The sequence below is a fragment of the Sorex araneus genome, chromosome 1 (assembly GCF_027595985.1).
Source record: "Sorex araneus isolate mSorAra2 chromosome 1, mSorAra2.pri, whole genome shotgun sequence".
Lineage (NCBI taxonomy): Eukaryota > Metazoa > Chordata > Mammalia > Eulipotyphla > Soricidae > Sorex > Sorex araneus.
Genome location: NC_073302.1, coordinates 440,968,003 through 440,991,705, shown reverse-complemented (window position 1 = coordinate 440,991,705; position 23,703 = coordinate 440,968,003). Strand labels below are relative to the sequence as shown.

The following is a 23,703-nucleotide window of genomic DNA, read 5'->3' as shown; positions in this document are numbered from 1 at the left end:
CAAAATCCAACTGTCCAGTCCATGCCCTTAAAATGGACATTCCTTCCTTAAAATGAAAATTGTGTTTTCTGTTAGACCACAAGTCTCAGTCTTTTCCTCTTCTAGAAAGAAAGGCGGGTGTTGCCGGGGCCGGCCGGGCGAGGAGGCCAGCGTAAGGTCGCAGCACGGCCCCTGGGCCAGCCAGATGCTTGGGCAGCAGTAGCCGTGGCCACCTGCCCTGAGCTCTGCTGGCCCTGGGGGGGGTGAAGGGGGGGCTTCCATTCCTTCCTGTTTTCCTCTTCCCCGCCAGAGGAACAGGAAGGGGGAGGGCACCCCCAGCGCAGGGAGGGGGATAATTTTAGAAGAGAATCCTCTGGCAGCGGGAGGCAGGGGGTGGGGAGCGCTACCAGCCAACCTGACACCGGACTCAAGGGCGGGGTGGCAGGACGTGGCCCCGGCTCTCGGACACCTGGGACCCCACAGGGCACAGAGCCCAGAGCCCCCGGCTCTCAGCCCGCTCCCCTCCTCCGCCCAGCGACCTTCCCCGGGGAGCGCCTGGCCCTCTGGACAGGAACCTGCGTGTGCGGCTCTCGCCCCACCCCCCACTCCTGCACCCCTGCCGGGCCGTGCTCGGAACTCAAGACCCGCAGCCGGGTCTTCATCTCCGGAACCAAGCCTGCTGGCTCTGCCGCCCGTCCCCTCCCAGACGAGAGGGCCCAGGGCTGCCTGCGGGGCGGCGAGAAGGGACCCAGAGACCCCGACACAGCAGCAGTTCACAGGAGCGTTTATTGGGCACCTCCTGGCAGTGGGAAGTGGAAAGGCTTTACCACCCAAATCTGATACTGACCCGGGGGTGGCACTTGGAAACGCCTGTCCCAACACCCCCCCCTCGGCTCACAGGCCCGGCAGTGACCAGGCGCCGGGCCAGGCGCTGCGGGAGCCTTGTCACCCGTGACGCGTCTCCAGGGGCTCAGGCTGCCCTCGGGTCAAGCACAGCACGGAGCGACACTCAGCACAAGGACGGACGAAGCAGGGGAGTTTCGCCGGGACGACTCGCGCCCGGGCCAAAGGCATGGACGGAAGCCCCACTGTGTGCCGGGCACCAGGGCGTGCTGGTGGGCGGGGGATTCTGGCCCCCGTGGGGTGACGGGCGTAGGAGGGGAGAGGCGGCACCTGAGCCGTGGTGAACGCAAAGGGACGATGAACCGGCCACGGTAATACAGAGACACGGAAGACAGCCTCCTCGAGCGGCCTGGAAAAGCGGTCGTGAGGGGACCTTTGCACGTGACTCGGGCGACACCGGTGGCGTGCAGGCTGAGGGCGGGCAGGACAGGACACAACTCAGACCATCCAGAACCCGCCGGGAGTTTCCTGGGGGTCATGAGCACTTTTCGTGGGCCTCGCGGCCAAGGAGGGGTGGAAGCAGGGACCCAGAGACGCTAAGAAGGTGCCAAAGCCCAGGATTCTGTTTAAAAAATCCCCACGCCCAAACCCGCTGGCGGGAGGGGACGAGAATGGAGTTTTGTTAAAACAACAACAAAAAAGAGGTCTCGGAGAACAGCAGGTGTCAAGCCGTGCAGAAGACGAGCAGGCGGCCCAGGCAGAAGGAGCCACGTACACGGCAACGTGCCCCAGACACTGAGCGAGCACAGGAGCCGGGGAGTGGGGGGCGGGGGGCACGCCAGGCACCGAGGAAGCGGGAAGCGGTGGGAGACCCCGACACAGCGCCTCGGCGCAGTGACACGAGCCCACGGGAGCGTTCCAGCAGCTCTGGTGGCAGTGAAGGGGATGGCAGGAGGGAGGACAGGGAGACAGGAAGAGGGAGGTGACAGACCCCGAGGAAGGGGGGAGGGAGGGAGAAAGAGAGAGAGAGAGAGAGAGAGGGGGAGAGAGAGGGAGAGAGGGAGAGAGAGAGAGAGAGAGAGAGAGAGAGAGAGAGAGAGAGAGAGTTCCTTCAGGAAGGACGGGGGAAGGGGCTGATTCACGTGGGAAAGTGGCTCTTATCTGGCCCCGCCCACACCCTGTGCAAGGGTCACCGCAGCGCCCGTGGCAGGCCTTGGGGAGCGGACGGGGCAGAGCTGGACACGCAAACCCTCTGCCCTGCAGAGGGGCTGGAGTGCGGCAGCCCGGGATAACCGGGCCACCTGCCCAGTGAAGATGAGCCCCGGGACCCAGCGCGTCACAGCAACCACCGAGTCACGGGCAGAAAGAGCCAGACGCCCGCCAGGCTCCTGCCCTGGCGACCCCAGCACGGTGGGCGGGGCGGGGGGCGAGTCCCCGCCAGCGCACCCGCGGGAAGGGCCCTCCGTCCCCCGCGCACGCGCATCCCTGTCCCTGTGCGGGGAAGAACGTTCCGGAACCAGCAGCGCCCAGAGAAAGGCTCTTTCCCGGGGGCGCCGGGGCGGCGTGGGCGGCGCCTCACGTCGGGGGGTGGCCCGGGAACAGGTAGAGGTGGCGGCACAGGGTGCTGCAGTACTCGGACATCTCCTTGCACCGGTGGAACTCCGTGCCCGGGGCGTAGCCCTCGCGCTCCTTGATCAGCGCGTTCACCTGGTGGGGTGGGGGAGACACCACGCGCACGGGTCAGGGGGGCGGGCGGACGGGAGCGTGGGGGCCGCGTGCGGGGACGGGGCGGGGGCTCACCTGGACCAGCATGTCGGCCACGTGCATGTCGCAGGCGCGCTCCGAGAACACCTGCTGCAGGGCCTCCACGTACCAGGAGCCGCGCTTGGTGTTCCGCATGGCCGCGGTCCCTGAGGGGGGGGGGCGGGCCGCGGTCAGCTGCCCCGGTCACGTGCCCCGGCGGGACACACCCCTCCCTACCCCACCCCCCCCGGCCCCCGCCCCCCGTACCTCTGAGGCAGGCGTAGCCGCAGATCATGTCGGAGCGCGTGGGCAGGCGCACCTTCAGCATGCCCTCCTTGCCCGCCTCGCCGTCCTCGCACCCGGGCGCCGCCGCGCGGCTCCTCCCGTCCTGCTGGTCCACCCCGCGGTCGGTCTCATCTGCGGAAGGGCGGACAGAGGGGGCAGGGCCGTCACTCCCTCGCGTCCCCGCGGGGCCGCCAGCCCACGGCCGCCGGCGGGAAGCAAAGGTCGTTCCTGCCCCGGCGCGGCCGAGGCTCGGGCTCCACCGCGAAGGCTGCTGTGTCCGTGCTGGAAAGGCGGGAAAGGCGGGAATTAGAGAGGCTCCAACAGAACCACGCAGCGCCGAGGTCCGGGATTCCCCTGTGCAGTGAGCAGGTCACCTGGAAGTCAGTGTTTTAACTGCAAGGCAGCATCAACTCCGGATGCGTTAGTTTTAGTCCGAAAAGGGAAAGAAACTGATTGTGAGTGTTACAGGCACGCTCTACAAAACCCAAACTCCAAACGCATTAAGAAAAAGGAGGCAGGCTCTTGGGAAGGTGGGAGGCACCGGCCCCTCCCGCAGCTGAGATGTGATCCCGGGGGCGCACATGCGGCCTCTCCGCAGCTGCACAAGCGTGAATCCAGACCCAGCAAAACCTCTTTCGGCGTGGGCAACTCCTCGCAGAATGTCTCCAGCCTGAGAACTAAGCCTCGGCCCCGTGCCCGCCCAGGAGGGGAAAGGTCTTTCTCTCTCTCGCCTCTTTCTCTCCGGGGATGAAGGGCGTGGTGGCCGCCATATTAAGACGACCACAGATTGGGTTTTCAAGCCTGCAATTATCTAATATCTGGAAGAAATCTCCCTGGACTTCTTGTTAAAGTACAGAAATTCAAAACCGCGCGACCTTATTTGTCTTCACAGTAGGTCTGAATCTAGTGGGGTACTCCTAACAACAATAGTGAGGTTTGTGTTGAAATATTGAATGTAACCAAAGTAAACAGAATGTAAAATGAAACTTATCAGTTACAAGGTAGGGGGTGGGGGGCGGGATGGGAGGTGTACTGTGTGGGTTTTTTTTTTTTTTTTGGTGGTGGTATATGGGCACTGGTGAAGGAATGGTTGTTTCAGCATTGTATAACTGAGACCTTAGCCCGAAAGCATTGTAATCTTCCACACGGTGATTTAATAAAATTAAAAAAAAAAAAGAAGAAGGAGGCAGCAAGAGCAACTGTTTCCACAGTGTTTCTATATTCCTAAATAACATACTCCTGATCTCATCACGGCAGACAATCCAGGTTTATGAGCAGCTTAAAAGCAGCGCACTCAAGATTGGGCTACACTGGAGAACACTAGGACTCACTACCGCCAGCGGCTTCAGCCCTTACTCCACGGTGTATTTTAATTTACCGTTTGGGAGGGAGGAGTTCCGGACCACAGGACTCTTCTACAGTGTTCCATGCTCCAGGCCATGTTCGAGAGGGCCAAAGAGGAAAGCAAAGCTTTCAGAAGCATGGGGGGAAACAGCTGGAGTCACCAGGCCAGTGAAATTCCCGAGCGCCTGTCACGCGCGGACTGCCGGGGCCACACGTGGCCGCACCACGCCAGCCACAGGGCGAGGTCTCACCCCCCTGGGCTCACTGCAGGCTGGCAGCCAACCCAGTGGGTCTTCATTCACGGCAACTGAGATAAACGTGCTCGCATGGACCAGGGGTTACCCCTCGAAGGACCGGGAGGGCCAGAACGAGAGTCAGTAACTCAAGAAAAGGGCCTTCGGGGCTGGAGCGATAGCACAGCGGGTAGGGCGTTTGCCTTGCACGCGGCCGACCCGGGTTCAAATCCCAGCATCCCATATGGTCCCCTGAGCACCGCCAGGGGTGATTCCTGAGTGCAGAGCCAGGAGTAACCCCTGTGCATTGCTGGGTGTGACCCAAAAAGCAAAAAAAAAAAAAAAAATAATAAGAAAAGGGCCTTCTCCACCTAGACCAGACATGGCATGAACCTATGACCCCGGGAAGACAGAAAGGTCACCGAGGATCTTTCACTGACCTCACGCTTGCCCGCCTGTTCTAGAGCAGCATTTGCGGAGTGGGGGTCCCATGCCAGCAGGGAGAGGGTGGGCTTGAATGACCCAGAGGGCTGAAGATAGCCTCGGGAGCAACTGGGGCGGAGGCTCCAATCCCCCCCTCCAGGAGAGAGAGAGAGAGCTAAGGAAAACCAGGGGAGCCCCGTGCTAAAGGAAACGGGCGAGGCTGAAGGCCAGATTGGCTCTTGCATTTAAGCCTCAAATCCGTAAATCAATAAATGTAACTGGTCCTGCTCACAATAGTCTTAAGCCCTGCACCGTGGCTTAAGCCGATTAATCTCATCATCCACTATTTATTAAGCGCCGCCTTGTATCAGGCAGTGCTCTGGGCCCGGGGACGAGGGCAGTTCCCGCTCAAACTGGACTTCCTGTCACAGCAACGGTTCTGGCAACGACAAACCCCCCGCTTCTTTCCTAGGGTGCCCACAGCTCTGGGCTACTGTCTCCTGGAGTCTGAAATCTCAGCCGTGGTCCCAGGTTTATCACCCATGGCCTCCCCTCCCGGGGGCAGTCACCTCTCACTCACAGGCGTCCAGCTTCTCTGGGTCAGCCTGTTTCTGGGCCACACCTGGTGGCGCTCAGGGATCACTCCTGGGGGAACTGACCCCAGGAGGGCCACCTGCAAGGCAGGCAGGCGCCTTCGCCTCTGTCCTGTCCCTCCGGCCCCAAGGTGTGCAGTTCCTGGCCTCCTCCTCCTGCCCCCTCGACATGCCTTTGGGCCTCTCGGCGCTCTGGCCCAGCCTCAACCTCAGCTACAGCTAACCGACCCTCAGAAAGCCCCCAGCCCAAACTGTCCGGAGACCGTTCACTGCAACTACAGAGCGCTTGGATGCTCTGGCGCACACAGACACTCTTCTCCGCGTCCCTTTCTGCGGCCCCTAACCCCTCGTGCCTGCTTCAGGGCTCTGAGCGGCCCCGCGGGGCTGCTTCGAGACGGAACATCTGTGCTCCTGCGACAGCAAAAGGGCTACGGGAAAGGCCCTAAGAAATCAGGGCTGGTGGCGGCAAGGGGGTAACAGGCAACGTTCGCCACTCACATCCGCCGAACGTGCTGCAAACAGAAATACACGTGCCTGCACGTCTCCAGAGTGGTGTTAAGGCCGGGGCCCGCGCCCCGGGGCCCTGACCCGCGGGCGTGTTCCTCGCTGGACTACGAACCGAGCACCCTGCACGCCTGTGGTCATCGCCACCGCCTGAACACAGGCTTGACCGTTTTCTCCAAGTTCCTATCAAGGAAGGCCCGGGGGACAGACACCAGCGCGTCAGGGCAAGGCACCCGATGGTCTCCCGGGCGGGCGCAGCCCTAACTCCTCTCGCCTTCCTCCAGGGTGGGGAGCTGGGGGCGTGTCTGGGCCGAGGCATGGGGGGGGGCTGGCTCTTAAAGGGACCCTCAGTGCACTCAAGAGGCCGGACAGCAGCAGCAGCTCGGGAGAGAGAGTCTGGGGCCGGCCCGGGTGTCCAGGCTGGCGGGGAGAGAAGAGAGGAGGTCAGGAGCGGCCGCCAGGCGGAAAGAGAAGCCAGAGGAGGAAGCGGAGCAGAGACACGACACGGAGAAAGCGAGGGGGGAAGGGGCGCGGGCAGGGCACGCGGAGCCGGCGAGAAAAATCCTTCACGGCAGCCAGAGCGCTGGGGAGAGAAGGCGGAGACGCAGACGGGGCGGGGAGCACGGGGCGAGGAGCACGGGCCAGGCAGAGCCGCAGAGCCGGTCCCCCTGAGGGCCGAGGCTGCCGGGGCCCAGCACCCCCCACGCACCGGGAGACACTTACAGAGCAAGAGAGGCGGTGGCGGCAGTGAACAGAAGGAGGTGCCCGAGGGGTCCGATAGCACCTGAGAGGAGCAAACAGGACAGTGAGAGCTGGCGGGGGGCCGCCCGGGAGCCGCCCCCCGGGCCCGGGCCGGACACTCACCTCCACGGCAGGCCTGCACGAAGAACATCTTCGGCTTGTTCTGGAGGCTCGGGCAGTTGGCGTTGTCGAAGAGCCGGAACACCTCGTGCAGCTGCCGGGAGGGGCCGAGGGCGGTCAGCAGGCGGGGGACGGGAGCCGCCGCCCCCCCCCCTGCCCCGCCCGCCCCCCACCCACGCACCTGCAGCAGCTTGCCGTCCACACCGTAGACGCCGCCCTCCACGCCGTGGGACAGGAGGGCCACGATGCAGGAGTCGGTGACGCGGTGAGCGGGCAGCTGGGCGAAGTCCTGCAGCTTCTCCTGCATCTCCTGCGAGAGAGACGCCCTCAGCGCGCTGCGGTCGGCCCGCGCGAGACCCCCAGCGCCACGAGAAGGGGAAAGGGGGGGGGCGGTGAGAGATCACGGCTAGTTCCCAGCCTCTGGGCGGGAGCTGCTGGGTAACCCGGGAGTCCCCCGAAACAAGAGGCTGTGTTACTTGCCAGGGGTGACCTGCGCTGGGACCCCTCTGGGCTCAGAGCCGTCTGTGACCCAAAGACCAGGGCCACAGGACAAAAGACGATATGCCAGTTAGAAACATATCTCAGGGGCGGGAGCGATAGCACAGCGGGGAGGGTGTTTGCCTTGCATGCGGCCGACCCGGGTTCAATCCCCGGCATCCCATATGGTCTCCTGAGCACCGCCAGGGGTAATTCCTGAGTGCAGAGCCAGGAGTAACCCCTGAGCATCGCCGGGTGTGACCCAAAAAGCAAAAAAAAAAACCATAAAAACAAAAAACAACGTATCTCAGTTCTTATAACTTGACAAACCGCCACTCCAGAACTAGTCACCTCATGGTGATGTGATGTGAAACGGCTTTGAGGACAAAGAGAAACCAAAGCCGAGACGCCCAGGGAGAGGACTGTGCCTCTCCCCTCAGCACTCTCAAGGGGGGCAGGATTAGCCGAGATGCCAACATTTGGGACGTTTAAATCATTTCTTTTTTTTTTTTTTTTGCTTTTTGGGTCACACCCGGCGATGCACAGGGGTTACTCCCGGCTCTGCACTCAGGAATCACCCCTGGCGGTGCTCAGGGGACCCTATGGGATGCTGGAAATCAAACCCGGGTCGGCCGCGTGCAAGGCAAACGCCCTCCCCGCTGTGCTATCGCTCCAGCCCCAAAATCATCTCTTAAATTCCAAGGCGGGGGCATGTGGGGAGTGGAGAGGAGGTCCATCCTTTCCCAGCTGTCTCTTTACTGGCCAGATCATTCCACGACAGAGGTGTGGAGGCTCCGGGCGCCCAGCGGGAGGACGGCGTCCTTGGAGACGCCCACACGCCACGGCCCACTGCCGCCAGGCTGAGCTGGACGGAGTCGTGACCGGAGTCCAACTGGCCGCTGTCCCTCGACTCCTCACTCCGAACCGGGGCAGGGCGAGGGTCCTCGCACCTCACCCCGGACGGCCACAGCCCAAGGCTCAGCCATGGGCTTCTCCCGACTCTCGTCCCTTCCTCGGGGGTGTCCTGTCCTCACTGCAGATAAACGCACGCCCGTGAGACAGACTCCCTCGGCGGTGTGCTAGCCTCCTCTTCCCGCCGTCCCCGCCTCAGCCAGCTCGGGGCACCGGCTGCCCGTTGTACTGTTTCCACGGAGGCCACCCGCCTGTCAGGCTCTCTCCACGTGGCCCGCACCCCTCCTCTTCCCCCCTGCACTGGCCTGTGTCCCGCCCGAGACACCAACATCCTATCATTCCCAGGCACCCAGGGCGACCTTTGTGCCCAGAACCCCTGGTGGTGATGACCCCGTGCCCTGCTCTAGGTGGGCGCACACGGGGCGACGAGGCCCCCAGCAGGCCACTACGCGTGTCCCTGCCCCACACCAGGGTCCCCGACTCCTGGAGCTCTCGGTCCACTGCATCCCGAACATCACACAGTGAACACCACACAGTGAGCACCACATAGTGAACACCACACAGTGAGCACCACCAGCGTGGGACCTGTTTGGGGTCCCGGGGGGCAGGTAGATCCTCCGCCTCAGTGGCTGTGACCCTTTCGGGGGCCAGCTCCAGTTCACAGCCGCCGGGACCCTCCTGCGCACACCCGCCCAGGTGACGTCTGTCTCTGAGCTACCGTGGAAGCCCGTCTCCAACTGTGCGTGGGCCTTAGGGGACCAGGAGCAGCTTCCCTCTCTGGGCAGAGGCCAAGACTCCCTCGTCTAGGTGAGGCCCCGGAGCTCGAGGGAGGACGCTCGACACACCGGCTGACCGCTAAGGGAGAGGCCACCCGCCCTTCCCTCACTATCAGGCGCTCAGGATCAAACTACAGCGATGACAAACGCAGAGCAACAAAGCGTGAGACGTGAGACGCCGACAGGCTCTGAACCCGCAGCGAGTTCAGCGTCAACACGGCGTGCAGGGGAAGCGCATGCAGCCCCGCCCGTCGGCCCGCGCCCTGTGACACGGTGGGGTAGGGCTGAGCCGGTGATGCTGGGTTGAGCTTTAACCACCAGGCTCCTCGCCTACTCACGGCACGACCGTGACGGGGACGAACGCCTCATCAGAAGGAGGAGGCCAGAACTGAAGGAGACCAGTCCCACCCCCCGAGCTTGCAAGGCGGACGCCCTCTGTGGGAATCACCCGCTGAGGAGAATGTATTCTCTACATAGGTGTCAGCGCCAGGGGCCACTAGGGTCACCTCCAGCAGTGCTCAGGGGCGGCGCAGAGTGAGACAGGGGTTTGGACTCAAGTCTGGAGGCCTGTGCTCTATGCACCCCAGGAGTCATCTCCGGAGTGCGAACTGCACGGCAATGTCAACCAAGAAGTGAACATATCATCTGGATACACTTTCCTCAGCAGGGAAGTCCTAGCGGGAGTCTTGTTTGAAAACGGAGGAAATGGGATTTGCCTTTCCTTTAGCACGACTTTGAAGCACGGTATGTTTATCTCTTCTCATGGGCTCTCCTCACGTGAAGCTGGCAATAAATAAATAAATAAAAGCCCGAGAAGGAAAACACTGAGGAAACTGGCCTTACCAGTGGGCCAGAGCCTGGCAAGCTCCCCGTGGTGTATTCGGTATGACAAAAGCAGTAACAACAAGTCTCACAATGGAGACGTTACTGGTGCCGGCTCGAGCAAATCTATGAACAGGACAACAGTGACAGGGACAGTGACAGTGCCAATTCCTGTTGCAATTAGGAGCTCAACCAGGAAGCAGACGCGAAGAACAGAGACAGAACAAAGCAAGTCCCTATGTCAACAGAGCAAGGTCTGTCTCCTAGAACCTTGGTTTTACCTCCAGCCCCAAAGGCAAGTGTAAGAAAGCTAAGTTATCGTTCTGGAATCGCAACTCCGCGTCAGGATGAATTTCCCAGCAGGCGGTTATCAATTCCTTATCAGAGACGCTCAAGTGCCGGCCTGCAGACGGTGCAGCAGGGAAGGCACTGCCTGGCCCGCAGCCAGCCCGGCCCGGGCCCCAGCTCCCCCGCAGGAGGGATCCCTGACAACAGCCCTGGGTGTGGCCCCCCAGTAGAAACAACAACCAAAACCCCAAGTGTGACGCCAAGTGCAACTGAGTAGCTGCGGCTGATGAGGAAAAGCCCGTCATGGAGAGAGCTCACGCGGTCTCCTCGGTTAGTAACGAGCCACTTTCCCACATGCTGATTCCTTAAACTGGCACAAAATGTTTGCACAATTTTTTTTTTTTTTTTTAGGTTTTTGGGTCACACCCGGTGATGCACAGGCTACAGCCAGTCACTCCTGGCTCATCCATTCAGGAATTCAGACGTGCCCAGGGGACCATATGGGATGCTGGGAATCGAACCCAGGTCAGCTGTGTGCAAGGTAAACCCACTACCCGCTGTGCTACCCTCCAGCCCCGGTATGTACAGTTCCTGCAAAGCTTTACTTCAGATATATTTTTTGGGGGGAAGGGTAGGGGCGCTCCCAGTGCTCAGGGGAGCCTGGGGACCACTCCCGGTGACAATCAGCCAACTAGGTGGGTTGCTCAACGCCAGGGCGGGGGACGCCACTAGGTGCTTGGGCTCTGTGGTGCCGGGGGCCACTGGGGCAGAGCTCAGGGGCAGTGCCGTACAGGGGTTTGAACCCAGGTCTGAAGAGTGCACTGGGTGCACCCAGCCCACTTCTAGGATCTCGCCTGCCGAAGTCACCTTTAGAACCCTAACTGCCCCTCGGTGCCCGCCGACAAGGCAGCGCCTTACGAGGCCTGCCCACCTTCATCTTCTGGCTCCATCTCAAGCTCACACCCTGAGTGATGAGCACCAAGTCTCGGAGCGTGCAAATGTGAGAACTCAACCCTGGAGTACCAGTACTCGGGGAAAACGCGGCTACCCTAAGGAATCAGTGACCGAGCCAAGGAACTGGACCTAGTTTTCTGCCCCGGGCCACAAGGTGAGAGGCAGGAGGAGCCCAGGAGGCTGAGCAGAGGGTGGCGCCCGCCTCGGTACCTGTGCAGTCTGGTCGAGCAGCACGTGGACACTGTAGCCCAAGAGCTTGAAGAGGGCGACGAGGGTGCTGTGGTCCACGTCCCCTCCGGAGCGGAATTCCAGATCTTTCTCCCCCGTGAAGTGCACGTTGCTCAGCACCAGCGCCAGGCCCCGGGGCCGAGACTGCAGCCTGTAGGCCTGGGGGAGAGGGGCCGGTCAGGGCCGGAGGCGGAGACACACGCCCCCCCCCCCCCCCCGACACGGGACACACATCGCACGCTTCAGCCCGCCAGCCGGGACGTCCCGAGGAACCGGGCGGCAAGGAGGACGCAGCCGCACACGGGCCGGTCTCATTCCCGGCCGCGACTCACCAGCTGGCAGTGCGTCTGGTAGAACTCGGGAGTGCAAGGCCTCACCCGCAGGCTGGGAGGGCCGTCCCCGTCGTCCAGGGAGTGCTCCACGGCGTCTGCGGCACAGAGAGCCCACCGCTAGTACCAGCCCGCGTCACGCCGCCGCCGCTCCAGGCACGGGACCCGAAGGGAGCTGGCGGGCCACAGGGGTTCTCACGGACACTCGCCTTCCCAACTCCCGTGACCCGAGCAGCCCACGAGAGAAGAGGACCTCTGTGTTCTTGCTGACCACGGATGCCCTGCACTTAGCTGCACGGAAAACCCAGACGCTCAACTGACTAAAGGCCCGTTAATCCACTCGCCAGGCGAATCAAGCCACAGGCGGGTAGTCAAACGCGGCCTTTCCTCATTCATAGAGGAGACAGGCCAATGGCGTGCAGGAATTGCCTGGGAGCGCAAGTTGCTCCGAGGTCTAACTGCCATCAGGCCAGTCAACAGGCCCGACTAACATGCCAGCGACCTAGTGTGCGGCCTCCTGCCTAACGCGGCAAGGGAAATGTTTCTGAAGTTGTTAGGCTTCGCTCTAGGACCAAGTCCTGGAAAGGAGTCAGTCTGGTTAAAGAAACTTCGGTACATCTACACAATGGAATACTATGCAGCTATGAAGAGAGATTAAGTCAGAAATTTGCTTATAAGCGGATGGTCATGGAGAGTATCAGGCTAAGTGAAATAAGTCAAAGAGAAAGAGACAGACATAGGACTGCACTCATTTGTAGAATATAAAATAATACGAGACTGACACACAAGGACAGTAGACACCAGGGCCAGGAAGATTGCCCCATAGTTGGAAGCCTGCCTCATGAGCTGGGGGAGAAGGCGGCTGGGAGAGAGAAGGGATCACTAAGTCAGTGATGGCTGGAGGGATCGTTCGGGATGGGCGATGTGTGTTGAAAGTAGATAAAGGACCAAACTCAGTATCTTTTTTGCAGTTTGCAATCTCAGTATCTATGTTGCAAACCATAATGCCCAGAAGTAGAGAGTATGGGGGAAACTGTCTGCCATAGAGGCAGGGGGAGGGGTGGGATGTGTGTGTGGGGGGATACTGGGGACATTGGTGGTGGAGAATGTGCACTGGTGGAGGGATGATTATATGACAGGAAGGAAGGGAGGGAGGGAGGGAGGGAGAGAGGAAAGAAGGTAGGAAGGAAGGGAGGGAGGAAGGGAGGGGGGAGGGAGGGAGGGACTCAGCGTGCAGGAGGCCAGCCCACCCCTTCTCACCTGGGGAGAGGCGGAGCTGTTTGTGAGGGGAGCAGGACTCGCACACGGGGAAGGGGAAGTTCTGGTCGTAGTCACAGCTTAGCTGCAAGGAACAGGGACCCATGAGGCCGGCCTTCCCGGAGGCGGCCCGGGCCCGAGGAAAGGGGAACGGAGCGGTCCCCACCGCGACCCCGCGCCACGTACATTTCTGGGGCTGGGCACCGGGGGCAGCAGGCGCGGCAGGTCGGCCAGGGTGGCGAGCAGCAGCTCCTCCAGGTGGCTCTGCTTCGTCTCCCGCAGGGCCCCGAGGAAGGCCTCGAAGGCCTGGGGCCCCCTCTTGGGCAGCAGGTTGAGCAGCTCCACGTTCTGGCTGAAGCTGCCCGCTTTGGCCTGGGGGACGAGAAGAGCGTGTGAGCCCCTGGTCACGCGGCCGCTCCCGGCCACCGGCCGCCTCTGACGGGGAAACGAGACGCGTCTCTCCTCTGCAAAACACGGGCAGGGAGAGGGGCCTCCCAGGTCTCCAGCCAGGGCCCGTTCTCCCGGCCGCGCCTCATCACCCGCGACGCCCGCGGGTACCTGGATGAGCTCCCGCATCTCCAGGGTGACGACGTCCTTCTCCAGGAGGTGCTCGAGCAGCTCGCTCAGCAGCAGCTGCTTGGCCAGCACCACGCGGTTCTTCCTGAGGGCCTCCTGGTGGTCGGGGTGCATGCCGCAGGGCCGCGGCGTCCTGGGGGCGGGGGGAAGGCCGTCATGGGGAGTGGCAGGGGAGGCGGCCCAAAGAGCCAAGGTCGGGCCGACGGCACCGACTCCTGGAAACACCAAGTGAGTGCCCATCAGCGCCACACGGAGCGGGCGGGAATGACGGGTCACTTCTGTGGCTGCCGTTTTGGGACCAACCCCCGGTGGTGCTCGGTGGCCACTCTGGGTTTGGTGTCCGGGTGACTGTGGGGTGCTGGGGACTGAGCCTGGGCTTCCTGTGTGCGCTCCATCACCCTACATGGTGATGATCACTCCATCACACATGCTTCTTTGGGAAGAACGTTGGACTGAGACTATCTTCTAAGACACAGAAGTCGCTGCATGTTTAGAAACTGTCCTCTGGCAAACCTACCGTAGTGAAGAATTATTCCAGAAAACATCCCACACTCTTTACCTAGGCTTTGAAAGCAGCACGACGCTGGGCTCAGCACGAAAGCGCCTGTGTGTGAGGTCTCGGGACAGAGTCCCAGCTATACATGCACTAAACTTAAAATAATCCCATGTAAGGGATAAGAATTAAAAAATGGTATAAACTTAAGTCAACTGGCAGATTAAGTAGGAAATAAATGAAATAGAAACGTCCTAATCTTTTGTGAATTTTAACTGTGGCTGGACTGGAACGATAACACAGCGGGTAGGGCGTTTGCCTTGCACCTGGGTTTGATTCCTCCATCCCTCTGAGAGCCTGGGAAGCTGCTGAGAGTATCTCGCCCGCACGGCAGAGCCTGGCAAGCTTCCCAAGGGCGTATTCAATATGCCAAAAACAGTAACAATAAGTCTCACAATGGAGACGTTACTGGTGCCTGCTCGAGCAAATCGATGAACAATGGGACAACAGTGCTACAGTGCTACAACTGTGGCTCAAAAATTTTAAGTTCTTGTGACACCAGAAACTGATGAGACCTCAGTACTAAGACAGGATGTCACAGGAAATGACTATCAGTGATGAACATAAAATAACTTGAAATTTCAGTTTACGAGGGAAATCTTTATTTCAAGGATTCCTTAGTTTTGCAATGAGTCGGGCAGAGATCAACTTTTATGAAGGGAAAGAATCCTAGTCCTAATACATATCGTCTGTGTTTATAAGAATCCAGAATTCCCATCCCACTTAACACCCGACAACACTGAGGTCATAATGGCAGTCAGAGAGGGGTAACCGCTTCAGCTTATAATCTGAAAGTCAATTTTATTTTATCTTATTCTCTTTTTTGCTTTTCGGGTCACACCCAGTGATGCACAGGGGTTCCTCCTGGCTCTGCACTCAGGAATTACTCCTGGCAGTGCTCAGGGGACCATATGGGTTGCTGGGAATAGAACCCGGGTCGGCCGCGTGCAAGGCAAATGTCCTACCCTCTGTGCTATCACTCCAGCCCCTGAAAGTCAATTTTAGTTGGGCATATTTAAAATCACATCCTGATTTCAAAGATCAGTGACACATGCAGGGATCAGACTTGGCAAAATACCACATTTATAGAAATGTGCCAGCTCAACTGCAGGTTAGAGATTTGCAGTAGGTGGGAAAAGTACAGCCGGCACGTGGTTCACTCAGGTGCAGTACCCAGCACCCCACTTGGCCCCCTCAGCCTGGCAAGGAGGGATCCCTGAACACAGAGCCGGAGTAAGCCCCAAGTCTCCCTAGGTGTGGCCCCCACAACCCAGAAAAGCGGCAAAGGCAAGATCCTGTAAGAGCTCAGGAGAAAACACAAACACAGGGACACTTAAGCCAGAGCCAGCGGTCGGCAGAACATCCCCCAGCAGGACAGCAGCCAGCTCTGGTTAGACGTGGGGTTCGGGTCTAAGAGACAGAAATCCCATTCCACCTTCTTGCTTCTGTTCTACTTTAAATCTTTTTTTTTTCCCTTTTTGGGACACACCTGGCGATGCACAGGGGTTACTCCTGGCTCATGCACTCAGGAATGACTCCTGGCAAGTGCTCAGGGGACCATATGGGATGCTGGGAATCGAACCCGGGTTGGCTGCATGCAAGGCAAGCGCCCTACCCGCTGTGCTATCGCTCCAGCCCCCTCACCCCAAACCGGTCAAGAAGGGCCAGGACAGAAACCTAGAGAAACGCAGCCCCCATCGGGGTGTCCACTTGGAATTCTTCTAAAGTGGGGGGCGGGGGTCGCGAGGGGGGCTGGTGGTTTCCCCCTGCAGAGCGGGTGGGCAGGTCCCACCCGGCAGGGCCTCGGCTCAACAGGCGCGGCGGGAAGGGAGGCAACACCCAGCACAATGCCCGGTGGCAGGATCCGGGCCAAGGACGGGGCAGGTCTACTCCGGTTTCGGGCCGAGTTTCTCCTTAAAACTTTCTCCTCCCTCGGTTGCCATGACGCCCGCGGGCTGCAGAGCAGCCGGCCGGCCGCGCGGCGGCTTCCTCCCGGTCTCTGGGCCGCCCGGGGCGAGGATGTCCTTCCATCCAGTCCCTTCCCAAAGAGCCTCGCCCCTGCCTCCCTCTCCTCCACACTCCCCCCCTCCCCCGGCCACACGCCGACGCCCGGCTTGGGAAACGCACTCCAGGTGCGCATCGGCCGAAAAAGCGTCACCCACGCTCCCGACACGCCTGCACCGAGGCTCGCGCGCGCACCTCCCGCAAAGCCATCCCTCCTCGGTGCCCCCAGCATCACCCGGACCCGCAGGGCCGGGTCGGGAAGGGGCGCGGGGGGCGCAGGGAAAGTCGCAGAGGGCGTTCTTGGGAGGGGTCGGGGCGTGCCCCTGCCTCTGAACCTTCCATCCGGCCCTGGGGTCTGGCCAATGCTCTGCGGGGCGGTGCAATGGGAGGGGGCGGCTGTGGGCAACGCGGGGAGTCCGGGGAGCCCCCCCACCCCTACCCCCACCCCGGGACCCGCCAAAGCAGCAGCGTCGATCGCTTGGAACGCGCGCACGTCCCGCACGGACGCCGCCACGCGGGCCCGACCGGCGGACTCCCACCGGCCCCCCGTGCACGCCGGCCGGAAGCGCCAGGTCCGCGGGGCTCGGCGACGCTCGGGGCGGGGGCGGGGAGCCCCGGAAAAGGGAAGGCGAGGAGGGGCCCGCCGCGGGCCGCGCGCCGCAGGGGCCCCGGGGGGCTTCCGGGGCGCGGGGAGGTTGCAGACACACCCCCCCGGGGGCCCTCCCGCACTCACCTGCGCCCCCTGTCAGCAGCCACCAGCCCCTGGGGCGAGAGGGCGGGCCGGGAGGCCGCGCGCCGCGACGCCATGGCCCGCTTTTCCCGGGCTCGGCGCGCACCGCCCACCGGCCCACCCAACCCAGCGCGGCGCTCAGCGCGCCTGCGCCCCGCCTCCGCGCAGGCCGGCCCCGCCCCCGCCGGGCGCGCGCAGGCGCAGAGCCCTCGCGGGCGGCCGCGCCGTCCAATGGGGTGAGAGAGCGTGCGGAGCGGAAAGGGAAGAGGCGGGGTGAGAGCCGAGGAGGGGGGCGCGGGGGGGGAACCTACGGAGAAATCCGATTGGTCCCGCCGACGGAGGAATTCGATTGGTCGTCGCTTCCCGCGGAAAGCCCGGCGCCACCCACTCGCCCCCGCCTCTGCCTATGGGAAGAGCTTGACCCGGGAGGGCGTGGCCGCGCGTTTGTGTGTTATTGACGTGGAACCGGAGCACCCGGGGAGGGGAAGGGGGCGTGCAATGCTAGAAGGAGAGCGGCTCCGCAGTGGGACGCGCACCCCCCAGCACCCAGTGGCTGAAACGCAGCAGCGTCTGGGGAAGTGGGACCAGGAATGGACCCCCAGAGTGGGCCTGGAGCGAATAGAGAGCGTGCAAGTGGCTCCGGTTCTCTGTAATAGACGGATTGTAGACGGTCTTCTGGATACTCCACTGCCCCAAGCTAAGAAGCTCACGTTTTGTTTTTGTTTCTTTTGGGGTCACACCCGGCGATACTCGGGGGTTACTCCTGGCTCTGCACTCAGGAATCACCCCTGGCGGTGCTCAGGGGACCATATGGGATGCTGGGAATTGAACCCGGGTCGGCCGCGTGCAAGGCAAACGCCCTACCCGCTGTGCTATTGCTCCAGCCCCCAGAAGCTCACGTTTTATTCACAAAGTTGGAAGTCCTTCCTGTGGGCAGTTTCCTCCACTGCGTCCCAGTAAATGGAGGGTGTGGGGCTGAGGACTGCTCTCATGGGCACTGCCTGACATGCAGCAGGGTCAACTCAGCATTGCTCCTGCTAGTGGCTGTGCCCCCATCCCCCCTCTCCTACCCTCTGACCACCCTATTTGCAGACCTACTGGTCTCCCATTTCATCACACCAGCGATCTTCAACCATTTCACACCTTACGGACCAGCACCCGTCCTGGCTGGTTTTAAAAATAAAAAGTGTTTATTGCAGAGGGTGTATACGCTGGTTCAGGGGCCATCAATAATAACCAAGGCAGTAATCCTATGGTTTCCAGCCCTCCATCAACCTGCTGACAGGTAGGTGGGCTTGTGGTTGAGACCACTGTCTACACTAAATCTTCCACCTGCACATCACATGTACCAAGACAGGTGTTGAGAGATGTGTGGATAGCCTGGCTCCTCATGACATTGTAAACTAAAGGGTTTTAGAATCGGAACAGTTGTGTCCAAGTCCTTTTCATGCTCATTAGCAGGGTAGCCCTCTGCAGACTATCAAACGTCACCGACTTCTCATCTTTGAAATGAGGTTAATAGTACCCACAAGGCTGGGTGTACAAAGGGGCAGAGTACCTGGAACAGAAGCAACATAGCTGTTCCTCGGGCATCATTTCTTTTTATTCTTGTCCAGCTTCTCTGTACCACCTCATCTTCTTCAATCTAATCCTGGAAATATCAAGATATGGGGCAGGTCACCGAATGTCGCCGTCCATTCAAAATTTTGCCATTCACAGCCCTCCTGGGAAGTGTTTATTGCGGAGAGGGTGTCCTTTTTTTAAGATTACAGTTCTGGAAATCGATCTCTCGCTATATCCCGGTCGAAGTGTTTCCTGACACATAGGCGGTCCTGAGAAATGTTGCCCAAATGGACAAGTGGTCTGGTGCGGAGAGATGACGTCCCGGGAAGTCATTTAAGGGGGCGTCCAGTTGTTTTCATAGAAAACATCATCATCAGAGTGCCCGAAGCTGACATCGTAGGCAGGAGGCGGGGTCAGGGGCTCCACTCTGGGAATTGCCCCCAAGTTCTGCATGTCCGAAGCCGTGGACAGAGCACGCGGTCCCCGGAGCCTGACGCTGGCCAGAGCTTGCCGGGTGCTCCCTTTCAGGGTGAGAGACCCCTCAGACATCACTTGCCTTGGCAGCCTGGCTCTCCTCGGGCCCTCTGGAGGGCGGGATCCTCCCTCCTCAGGTGCCGGGGGGATAATAACGCTGCAGTAGGGGGGTGGTGGATCTAATCGCTGGGGCTGGGTTTGAGATTCCAGCACCGAGGCCTCCACGTAGCTCGGCACCTCAAAGACTTCGTTGTCCCTGCGGAAGGAGAAATCGGGTGATGGTGGGTGTCTTGGAAGAACCTTTTCCTCGTTCCTCTCTACTGCAAAAGCCCCCTCCAGGGGTCCCTGGCCCTTCCCCTCCTCTCCCAGGGACACCCTGCGGACGGGAAAGTTGAGACCGTCTTCCTGGGATTGGAGGGTCCCTGGTCTGTCCCTTGCGTCCTGGCCGTCCCTTCACTCACCGTGCAGTGCCCGAGTCCTCTGGACTCTCGGTCTGCGTTGATCGGAGCCCCCGTTCCAGGAAGTAAGCCAGGAGGCCGGCCAACATGAAGCAGCCGCCCAGGGCGAGAAAGAAGTGGGCAGTGTGGGCCATGTCAGGCCGGATGCCCAGCACAGCCAGCCCCAGAGAGAAGGCGGCGCAGCTCAGGTACAGAAGCGGCTTCCGCAGTCGCCCCCACCACTGGCTGGGCACCATGGCCCCTCCCCGGGCGCCTGCAAAAAAGACCTACAGCTCTCGTGCCCAAGTTAGCATTCGGCATCCCAACTGGGTCAGATTGCAGAGGAACCTCGCCAGGCTCCTTTGTTGGGGTTTCAGGTTCTTCGGTCTCAAATAAAGGGACACATTGCTGGCAGGGTCCCCGGGCGTCTCAAATAAAGGGACACTTTACTGGCAGGGTCCCCAGCGGCCTCGCTGGGGTCAGGGTAGAAGAGCCGGGGAAAGCTGCTGACTCTCGCGGGGTGTGGCGCTGCCTGCCCGCCTGCTTCCCTCTTCCCTGGAATTTACTTCCCTTCCAGCCCTGTTTCTGCACCTGCCGGGGCCCAGTCCTGGCCCGGCCCTGTCTCCTCCGCTCACCTGCCTCTCTGGAATCCAGGTGCGGGGACATCCCCTGCTCTCTCTCTAACATGGCTGCCTCTGGCTTTCCATCCCTACCTCTCCAGCCAGAGACGGGGCCTCCGTCTGACCCTGTTGGGAGAGAAAAGCGGGGAGAAAGCACCCCCCGCCCCCTCTCGCACCCCTGGACTCCCGTTTTCTCCAAGGAGCCCAGATTAGAGTTGGAGGAAGACCATGTATGTCCATTGGGCCTGGGAACTACACTGGGAGGGCACTTGCCTTGCCTGTGGCCGTCCAGGGTTCAATCCCTGGCACCCCGAGCCCTGCCAGGAATGAGCCCTGAGTCCAGGGCCAGAAATAAGCCCTGAGCAGAGCCGGGTGTGGCCCCCCACAAAAAAAGAAAAAGCCTGTGCTCACCCAAGTCCCAGAAACGCACCTGCAAGGGAAGGTCACAGAGGCCTGGGCAGTCCACAGAGGCGAGATAACTCCTGACTCCCCTCCACCCCTCTCGGGCGCGGCCCTCCCTGGGCCCTGACTCCAACTCACATTCCGTGTTTCCTGCACGGAGGGGCCGCCTGGAAGGCCGGCGGGGGGGGGGGGAGCCTTTTCTTGCCTCTGCGACTCAGTGACATCACTCAAGCAGTATGGACCACCCCCCCCTCCCCTCCCCTCCCCTCCCCCCCAAGCGGCCTGGCAGGTGTCCCTTGAGTTCTGCTTTGCAGGGCGGGGTCAGACGCAGCAGCCTCGCACCCCACCTCTGATCCCGTGATCCTCCCGGCCCTGTCCAGGCCGTCCCTCCCTCGCCGGTGTCCAGGCAGAGTCCCCTGGGAGAAGCCTGAGGGGACCGGGAGGGGGAAGAGGTGGAGTCCACTGGCCCCACCTCCCTTCTGCCCCAATCCCTCCTCCCCTCTTGCCCAGACTTCCTCCTCCCCCCACCCCTCCAGGCTGTCCACTGCCTGTCCCACCTTGATTTTTCTGGCTTCGGCTCGCTGCACTCTCCCCTACCCCCAGCCTTCAGGAGCGCGGCCAGCCCCATGATCTCTGTTCTTCGGCCCCGAGTTCAACCTCCTTCCCTTCCTCCTCCCGCCCACGGTCTTGTCTCCTGAGCAGCTCTCCCAGGTTTCCGGAGTCTGGGTGGTGGCAGCCGACGCCTGGGTTTATTTCGCTTCTGCAGGTCACACCTGTGCGTGGCCCACGCTGGCCTGCTCCCTGGGCACGGCGGGCGGGTCTGCTTGGGGCCTGCCAAGTATTGTCCCTGGGAACTGGGGGTTTCTGGTGGGCCGGGCAGGTGGTGCACGAGGCTGCTTGGAGACGTTGACTCTCGATTCTTCTACAGGCCTCTTGGAGGCGATGCCGCTTCGGAGTCAGTGCGTCCCGGCTGCCTCCCACCGTGCTCTTCTGTGTACAGACCTCGGCGGCGGCTCTCCTGGGTCGGCTCTGGATTCCTGGGACTCTCACAGTGCTCACCAAGCACAGCGACATGCTCTTATTCAAAAGCCACAGCTTTTCGCCACAGCTCACCACACACACACACACACACACACACACACACACACACACACACACACCACAGAGGCAGGACGTGGTCTTTGGGGCTGCGTCAGGCAGCCAGTGTGGACGGCGCAGAGCTGGGCATCCGCGATGGCTGGAGCCGCGCTTGGAGGGGGCTGCTCCCTTCAGAGCTGCACGGGGACCAGATTCAGGAAGAGCAGAGGGTGGGGTCACACCCGGGGACAGCTGGGGGCACCGCTGGGTTTGCTGCTGTAGCTTGTGTGTGCGTGTGTGTGTGTGTGTGTGTGTGTGTGTGTGTAGGAGAGAGAGGGGGGGAGGGAGAGTGAGGGAAAAGGGAGAGAGGGAAGAAGGGAATGGGAGAGAAAAAGGGAGGGAGAGAGTGAGGAAGAAGGGAGGGGGAGAGAGAGAGAGAGAGAGAGAGAGAGGAAGAGGAGTGTGGTATGCTTCTGTACTCTCTGAGGAATTAGGAGAAATGGTTTGCAGACCATGATGACAGAAACTTAAAAACCCCACCCTGATAGGAATTGTTCAGTACTCTAACTAAGTGACCCCGGTGGACCAGGTGTTCGGGACTAGTATCTTTTTGGCAGGCCGACAGGAAATCTCTGTGGATGGACACACCCGGCAGTTGGGAATCGCTGGCTCCTGTCTCGGGGAAAGGCTGGCTGGGAGCCTGAGGGTTTCTCTCCGCAGTCAGTGTCCTGGGAGAAGGAAACTGGCCGAGAGTCGGTGTGCGAGGCAGGAGCCGGGGGTTTCTATTTCAAAGAAGTGGATCGTAGGTGGTGGGCGTGAGGTTGGGGTTAGGCTGAGGAAGGGGTCCTTCCTGTGCACCGTGTAGAAAGCTCCAGCTTCTGGAAGAGGCAGGGCCCCTGGAGTGTTAGGCCCTGTAGCTTGGGTCACTGTAGACAGGTGTGAGTGTTGACATCAGAACCAGAACCAGACTGCTAAGGGGCTGGGCCCTCCCATACATTCTCTACTCTGATCCTCTTAAACTTCTTTTCTTTTTTTTTGGGGGGGGGGTGTCACACCTGGCAATGCACAAAGGTTACTCCTCGCTCTACACTCAAGAATTACTCCTGGTGGTGCTTGGGGAAACATATGGGATGTTGGGAATCGAACCCGGGTCAACCACGTGAAAGGCAAACGCTCTACTTGCTGTGCTATTGCTCCAATCCCTTAAACTTATTTTCTAAAAATTCCATCTCTTAGGGTGAAATGTCACAAAATATTTAGAAGCTGAACACAACAACAACAACAAAAACACAGAGTCTCAACATCTTAACATGACCGTTTCAACTTTCTACACATTTCTTGTTTTTTTTTTTAATTTTTTATTAGAGAATCACTGTGATGTACAGTTACAGACTTATGAACTTTTGTGTTTGCATTTCACTCACACAGTGATCGTTTACCCATCCCTCCACCAGTGCCCATTCTCCTCCACCAATGATCCCAGTATCCCTCTCACCACCCCCAACCCATCCCCCACCACCCGACCCTGCCTCTGGGGCAGGGCATTCCCTTTTGTTCTCTCTCCTTTTGGGTGTTGTAGTTTGCAATAGAGGTATTGAGTGGCCTTCATGTTCGGTCTATAGTCTACTTTCAGTTTGCATCTTCCAACCCGAATGGGTTCTCCCAACATCCTCTACTTGGTGTTCCCTTCTCAATTTGAGCTGAAAGGGCTGATTTTAGAGCTTCAGGTACTTACAGGAATTCTCTAATTGTCCTACTCCCCTAGACCAGGGATTTGGAAGTATTAGACTTGGAATTTGGAAGATATAGAGGTATTGAGTGACCTTCATGTTCGGTCTATAGTCTACTTTCAGTTCACATCTTCCAACCCAAGTGGGTCTTCCCGACATCCTCTACTTGGTATTCCCTTCTCTATCTGAGCTGCCTTTTCCCCCAGCATGTGAGGCCAGTTTCCAAGCTGTGGGGCAGACCTCTGGTCCTTATCTCGACTACTCTTGGGTGTTAGTCTCCCACTCTCTTATTTTATATTCCACAGATGAGTGCAATCTTTCTATGTCTGTCTCTCTCTTTCTGACTCATTTCACTTAACATGATATTTTCCATGTTGATCCACTTATATGCAAAGGTCATGACTTCATTTTTTCTAACAGCTGCATAGTATTCCTTTATCTACACACTTCTTTAGTTTGCTCCAAAGAAGCCAGAAGAGACTCTCGGCTGGGTTCACACATTTTGTATCTTTTTGTTGTTGTTGTTGTTCTTTGGGCTTGGGGCCACAACTGACTATGCTCAGGGTTTATTCCTGGCTTGGGTATCACATTCTTGACAGTGCTCAGGGAACTATATGGGGTACCGGGGATTGAACCAGGGGTGGCTATGTGCAAGGCAAACTCTCTGGCCACTGAATTATTGCTCT

The 23,703-nt window shown here is 60.0% G+C and overlaps 2 protein-coding genes across 4 annotated transcripts; both read right to left on the bottom strand.

The window, feature by feature from the left end:
- Positions 1–753: 753 nt before the first annotated feature.
- CASP2 (caspase 2) lies at positions 754–16,873 on the bottom strand. 3 transcript variants are annotated; one of them, XM_055121339.1, is made up of 11 exons: positions 16,718–16,873; positions 13,410–13,560; positions 13,038–13,223; positions 12,855–12,936; positions 11,598–11,692; positions 11,248–11,424; positions 6,990–7,118; positions 6,812–6,902; positions 2,833–2,982; positions 2,623–2,732; positions 754–2,529 (listed from the first exon to the last, which is right to left on the bottom strand). In XM_055121339.1, exons 1-11 carry the CDS (start codon positions 16,789–16,791, stop codon positions 2,398–2,400), a joined length of 1,377 nt encoding a protein of 458 aa, XP_054977314.1. In that variant the 5' UTR covers positions 16,792–16,873; the 3' UTR covers positions 754–2,397. The 3 variants fall into 3 exon arrangements, with proteins under 3 accessions (XP_054977314.1, XP_054977323.1, XP_054977321.1); XM_055121348.1 differs by having other exon boundaries at positions 13,410–13,642; positions 16,718–16,856; XM_055121346.1 differs by lacking the exons at positions 754–2,529; positions 2,623–2,732; positions 2,833–2,982 and adding an exon at positions 6,667–6,731.
- Positions 16,874–18,610: 1,737 nt separating this feature from the next.
- On the bottom strand, positions 18,611–19,446 carry TMEM139 (transmembrane protein 139). Its single transcript, XM_004608206.2, has 2 exons — positions 19,213–19,446; positions 18,611–19,007 (listed from the first exon to the last, which is right to left on the bottom strand). Exons 1-2 carry the CDS (start codon positions 19,443–19,445, stop codon positions 18,611–18,613), a joined length of 630 nt encoding a protein of 209 aa, XP_004608263.1. The 5' UTR covers position 19,446.
- Between the last annotated feature and the right edge of the window lie 4,257 nt (positions 19,447–23,703).

Excerpts from the sequence above, each read along its gene's own strand:
- TMEM139 (XM_004608206.2), bottom strand. The coding sequence starts at position 19,445 with ATGGTGCCCAGCCAGTGGTGGGGGCGACTGCGGAAGCCGCTTCTGTAC. Across the intron at positions 19,008-19,212 it reads GAGGACTCGGGCACTGCACG|GGACAACGAAGTCTTTGAGG; the intron begins GTGAGTGAAGGG and ends CTCCTTCCGCAG.
- CASP2 (XM_055121339.1), bottom strand. The coding sequence starts at position 16,791 with ATGGCGTCGCGGCGCGCGGCCTCCCGGCCCGCCCTCTCGCCCCAGGGG. Across the intron at positions 12,937-13,037 it reads CGGTGCCCAGCCCCAGAAAT|CTAAGCTGTGACTACGACCA; the intron begins GTACGTGGCGCG and ends TGTTCCTTGCAG. Across the intron at positions 2,733-2,832 it reads CGGCTACGCCTGCCTCAGAG|GGACCGCGGCCATGCGGAAC; the intron begins GTACGGGGGGCG and ends CCCCCCCCTCAG.